The sequence below is a fragment of the Melampsora larici-populina genome, assembly GCF_000204055.1.
Source record: "Melampsora larici-populina 98AG31 unplaced genomic scaffold MELLAscaffold_70, whole genome shotgun sequence".
Taxonomy (NCBI): Eukaryota; Fungi; Basidiomycota; class Pucciniomycetes; order Pucciniales; family Melampsoraceae; genus Melampsora; species Melampsora laricis-populina.
In genome coordinates, this window is record NW_006768834.1 from 288671 (window position 1) to 295089 (window position 6419).

Consider the following 6419-nt stretch of genomic DNA (forward strand, 5'->3'; position numbering starts at 1 on the left):
ATTGTGACCTACATGATGAAATGGTTCATGAAGACTGTCTGGGTAGAGTGAGGTAGTTAAAGTAGAAAGAACTATGACCTCAAATATTGATCAGTCAACACTTCTTGATGTTATTGAGGTTATGAATGTAAGGTTGGATCAAACTTGATGTGATCAAATAGAGATCATCATATACATTGAGTTGGAGTGATGTGAATATAAAGCAACCATTTAATGATTTTATTTCCACACCATACAGATATGAATGACCAGTAGTATGTAGGAGTTTGTTTCCAACTGCCACTGGTCATGGAAGAAACAGCAAGAATTTTATATCAAAGAGATTGTCACATTTATCACAAAACAAGGATTTTGTATTCTAACTCATACAACTGAATAAAATAAAAGTTGGTTAGAAATTGTTAGGATATGTGGGGTTAGAGTTTAGGTTTGGGAGTTGCTAGAACAGCATACATTTGAGCTTACACAAGCTGCACAGTGTGGTCAGGTATTTGCACTCTCCAATAAATCCACACCCTATAGCCAAGGTCAAAAACAAATACCACACAAACTTGCCAACACAGCAGATTACCATTGCTTGCCAGGTGATGTTTTCCACCACCTCCCTTGTGATCACAATCACTCTTCACACTGTGTTATTGGATTTTCCCTTGGAAAATCATTTTGTATCTTAATCAAAATCAAAACCTCTTCCTCTCTATGGAAGTGAGCATCCATAGAACCATCAGTTTCAATACACATTGGGTGCAAAGACATACAAAGTTTACATGGATAAAAAGGCAGGAGGCAAAGTACAGTTTTGCCTGTGACAATTTCACTGCGGCGCCCGCCGCCCAATTGTGCTAGTCTATTTAAAGCAATGTCAGTTTATGCCATTAACTCAGAAATTTTAAGAAAGAAATTTTGTATTTTGAATTTGAAGACGATGAAGAGTTTTGTATTATAGCTCGCATTCTATGTGAAGAAGAGCAGTGGATTTCGATAAAACAGCTCTCATTCAATCACAAAGAGCAGTGGGTAATAGCTCACATTCTATAATTAGAAGAGCACTGGATATTTAACAGCATTGGATCATAGCTCACATTCTACCAGTAGAAGAGCAAAGGAATCATAACAGCTCGCATTCTTTTTAGAAGAGCAAAGGTATAAGAAGTTTGTAGTGAAGTGGTTTATGATTCTTGATGTTGATGGAAGATTATATTATAACATCGATGAAGGATATATTGTGAAATAAGAGTGGAATAACTTTTCTCACTATCTTTGTTATCTTCTCACTATCTTTGTTATCTTCTACATATTCAATTGAAGAACCTGAATCGCTGTCTTTCTCATCTACATTCTCATTGAACTCGATATCTTCCATTTCTTCTAAGTTAATATCGTCATTTGTTATATGTGTATCATTCTTCTTCTTCTTGGTTTTGTTTGATGTATTGAGTCTAATTGCTTCTAACGCATCTTCTCTATCAATTCTAGCTTGTTCTTCCTCTTTGGTTTCAATTTCAAAACTTCTTTCATCTTCCGAAGGTGGTGGAGTAGGTTCTGGTGAGAATTCTGGTGCCAAGTTTCGTCTTCTTCTACTTGTTCTCATCGTGAATTTTGAAAAAGTCTTTGCCCGAGGAAAGCCCACGCTGAGGGAAGATGAAGGGAGGCTAGGGCGTGAGAGAGAGAAACAATGAGTGAGCAAGGCGGGAGCCAAACACTCGTCGATCTGGGGTAATCCTTTTACTCAGCTTGTCCCATCCGTGCCTGAAAGTCTTGTTCAGGGCAGCACCGGGAGGGCGGTTGGATAGCTCACGTCATACACTCAGAGACCGTGTGATTCAGAAGTGTCTAGTCACGCGGAGGGCTTTCCAGTCTGTGACATGGACAGGATTTATTCCTAGTCCCGTTGTCACCAATCTACAAACAAACAAATATGCAAAAGCCGAGTCTTCCTACATTGGATTGGCATAAAATCTCAATGTGCTGATATTCTCACAAAACCATCAGGCGCAAATCTTCATGATCAAGCTATCAAAAATTTACGCATTACGCCAATCCCAATAAGGCCACAATTGAACGCACCTGATCAAGAAGTCCCTAATCAAAAACGACTCGTTTGGAATGAAGACAACGTATCTGGTGCAAATAATTCCGTGGTGGAATGATCACGATTCCAGTTTATCTGGTAGAAAGGATTGTTCATCCCGGGGGAACAGATTCCAGACTACGGTGCTCTATCATTTTACATTCAATCAATCTATACTCAATTTCATTATTAAAACATCAAAAATCAAATCAAAAAATCAATCAGGCGCTGCGGTTTTTTATTTTATTTTTTTGTTTTCTATTTCTTAATTTTCTGTTTCATTTTATTAGAATTGTTGGTGGATTTACTTATGTTTTGTTAAAATGTGTGGTGGATTTCATATTGTTTTTCGTTTCTTAATCTTTCTGTTCTAAGGCTTGTAGGGATGTTAGTGCCTTGTTGTGGGGGGGTGTAAGAGTCACATGATCCTGGGAACGACTGCGGCACAGACATCACGTGCAGCAGTCAACAAAACCCTTCCAATCGCTCCTAGATTCCACATCATCATTGTGGAATCCGAGCTTACTAGGGGTTGGGCGAAAAACTGGTCAACCAGTTTTGCCAATTTGAGAAGTTGGTAGAAGAGAGTTGAAACAAGTGCAGGTTTCACAGATTGAGTGGGTACCATTGAAATCATCTCAAAGCGCATCAGAGCAGCACATTGAGGGAGGTTAGGTGATACCTGGGTAAGTTTGGGATAGAAAAGTTGAAGCCATAGATGTGTGAAAGGTGAAAAGTGTCGTTCGTGTGGCTTGTAGTGGCACATATTGCTTTTCATTTTTATATTGGTTGGGCTTTGGAATCATCAAGAGCACTTCTCACCGGTCTACTTTTGGTGATTATTTTGCAAAGCAAAACAAACAACCAGTTTTTTTGTTGGCTTTCATATTGTTTTAGCAATCACTGAAGGACTTTCCTGAGCATTCGTAAAAAATTAAATTACGACTCAATGGACTCAGAAACTGGTTGGTCGGTTTTTCGCCCAACCCCTACTTTTCATACTTAGGCGTTTTGAATCTCAAAATAACTAAGTCCCAGTCTGGACCCAACCACCAACTCCAGAGAGGGACTTACACCTAAAGTCAAAAAGTTGGCTTGGAATCGGACGGGGCATTTCAAGAATTTCTAAGATCTCCCTTCCTTGATTATCCCACCAATCAAGTGTCTTTGGTATTATAACAAAAGTCAAACGCACTGTCCTCACAAGGATTTTGCCGCTCTCGGTGTAGAACGTATAACCCAACAAGGGTTATACAGATCTGGAAGAGGATAATCTACTAATATAAGGACTAGTAGAATTTGTCTAAGGACTGCTCTTCTAAAACAACACAATCAGGAAAAGACTCTGTTGTATTGAGTACTGATAAGGCACCTGAGAAATGTATCTTCACACGTATTTTAACTTCAAAAGCACACTTTGTATTACTGTCAACACTGCTATAGTGTTATTCCCAATTGATACCTAAAGAAATAAGCAATATCTGATTGATATTATTCCCAATAATTCTTTATGACTATAAAACTAAAGTAAATTTCTCTTTATAGCTGTAATAAAGGGTGTATTTAAGTGACCAGGTACTATTAAAATAAGTTTATGATGATAAACAAAATAATAATGATGTAAATGATAAAGAAAAAAGGGGAACCACAGTCTCAAAACCCTCTCAAAGTATATATAACAATGTACTAGAACTTTTACAATGGTCAACAACCTCAAAACCAATCAAATCCGCCCAAAATTCCCTAAAAACCCTATGATGACGCAATGTAATGATTTTGTTACTAATAAATGATGTAGTTTTCACAGCAAAAAGTGATCAATGACGCAATAATATGATGTACAGCACTTCTTATGATGAATACAGGTGATTTTTTCCTTGTAAACTAGCTGAAAACCAATTGTTGAGATTACGAATTTTTTTAGATGTGCTCCAATTCTTGATTACTAAAGTGCATCTTGTAGCCCACGTGTTACTGATCATTTCTGACACCTACATGACCTACTTCTGATGAGTGATGAGTAAGATATTGAGTTGTGAAGTTAAGGTTTTGAGCATTACATGTTGACTTGTGACTGTAAATTTGAGATTCACACCAATTCTTTATTTGCCTTATAACTTTTTTCGTACACCTCCGCTACTATTTATTTAAAGTTTGTAAATTATGTAATCCACTCTTCTGCGTTGAATGAGCCATCTACCAACCTATTCTGACGTCATTTGACATATGTAATTAGCTGAAAACCTCCATTTTCCACGAAATTCACCCATTTTCTCCACTTTTCACAGCTGCTACTCTCTTTTTCTTGCTCATGTAATATGAAATCATCCTCTATAACCTTAAAAATCCCGGAAAATCCTCTTGGCAACCTTAAATTCCATTACTACCACTATTACATAACCAAACTACACGTGTACCTCTTGTTTACCAACTTCGAAAAAGTGCCTTTTTTCTAATAACTTCTGTTTTGCCTTATCAACCTTCAAGATGAAAATTGTCATAGTATAATATAATGTTGTTCTTTCATATTCTAACCTCATAATACCCATAACTTTATTTTTACTAACCTAAAAACCATTTTCCAACCTATATACCTATAATTTGGAATTTTTCTTATGTTTTTCTTTCTTTCTTCTTGTAATGAGTTTGTAAGTAAACTAGAATGATCTTAATGAATGATGTGAAATAAAATGATGTAATGTTGACCTAATGACCAATACATAAGCCTACAAGAGCTTCAATTGATCTAAAAACCTCCATTTCGAATTTTCTTTCCTGCTGAATCCTGCTAATACAACTGGTAAACTGGTAATTGTGAATTTTTTAATTGATCCCATAAATTGATCACCACATTGGCCTCTCAATATCTCAATTTTTTGGAAACTTATCCACAAAAAGGTGTTTGGGGCCAAACACAGGGCCACACAGGGCCATCTCAATTTCAAAAGCTGCGCATCCAAAATGGTTTGATCCATCAATATTCCGTTAAGGTCAATCTGCAGTTTGTGCTCCTAAGGGAACATAAAGATAATGCATTATCATTTTCATCTCCGGGTGGTCATCTGGCCGCAAAATCACCGTAAGTGTGGGTTGCAAGAGATATGTTTGACACCAATGAAGATGAGATAGAACAATGAACTTACCTCAATTTACCAAGGATAAGGGTTGATGGAAAGAAAGTCAACCTGTAAAATTATGGACTGATAGCGCATCAGCCTGACAGCAAACAAGAAACAGGTTAGAGAGCATGGACATCGCTTTGATCAGGTTCATTTGCTTACCTCAGCTTGAATGAGATCACGCCACACAGATTCCTGATTCCCGGCGCCGTAAATGAGGTTTTGCATGCCTATGAACACGCCGCGAATCGCCCTCTGGGAGTACCATCCAGTTCCACGGAACTGCCGTTGATGCAGAAAGATTTCAGGTTCGCCGCGTGTAAGTAAGGCGAGCAAGAAATCGTAAATGGTCATGTGCTGGCTATTGATAAAGTTGATGATATTGACTGTCCTATGGACAATCAAGCTTTGAGACGGATGCGGGCTGGATCTGAAAAGGGTGGAGGCCGATGGCTCAACCGTCATTATAAATTCCCTGAGGGTCATGCCTTCAGCAAGGATGGCGTCGGTTATGTTGGCAATGCAATCCTCGCGCTCAAGTTCACTCTCCGGAATTATAACATCTAACATGAAATTAGCAGGATCTGATAGAGGCAATTCCAATTGCGCAGACTCTGAATCTGTTGGAGGCGGGTCGGAATCAGACACATATTCCAAAGGCGATGTCGCTAGAGCGGTTTCCGTTTGAGCAACCTCGGTATCCGTGAGAAACTCAGATTGCGAGGTGGACGTTTTGGTTGGATCATAGTCAGGTAGATTGGAATGTGGAGGTTCGGATTGTGCTGGTGCCGCGAGAGGTGCCTCCATGTTTATCTTTCGGTGTAGGTATGATGCCCAATAATCTGCGAGTAACCACATGGACCTTTAAGGGTAGGCGGGCGTGAGTTTTTTTTTGGGTGGTTCCGCCTACTCTCACAAGCGTCATACGCGTGGTTTCACCCATGCTTTTTGGTGGTTTTTTGTGCTAACGAATCAATCCCAGGAGGTAATGGGTTCTTTGTTAGGATGAAACTCAAACAAAGCAATCCCATTATCTCCTGGGATTGATTTGTTAGGATGAGGTTTCACCCTTTCTGCGAGTATGCTTTGAAGCCTAAAAAATGAATCCCAGGTGATTTGTTAGGATGGGATGAAACTCAAACAATGCAAAGCCACTATCTCCTGGGATTCATTTGATAGGATGAATGTCCACCCTGTTTTATAGCGAGCGGTGTCCGCGTTCCAGAGAA

At 38.9% G+C, this 6419-nt stretch overlaps 1 protein-coding gene across 1 annotated transcript; it reads right to left on the minus strand.

The window, feature by feature from the left end:
• Positions 1-5251: 5251 nt before the first annotated feature.
• MELLADRAFT_112744 (uncharacterized protein) lies at positions 5252-6048 on the minus strand (the record flags this gene model as incomplete). The annotated part of the gene is made up of 2 exons (XM_007417279.1): positions 5252-5287; positions 5353-6048. The coding sequence occupies 2 exons, from the start codon at positions 6046-6048 to the stop codon at positions 5252-5254; spliced, it is 732 nt and encodes a 243-aa protein (XP_007417341.1).
• Positions 6049-6419: the final 371 nt, after the last annotated feature.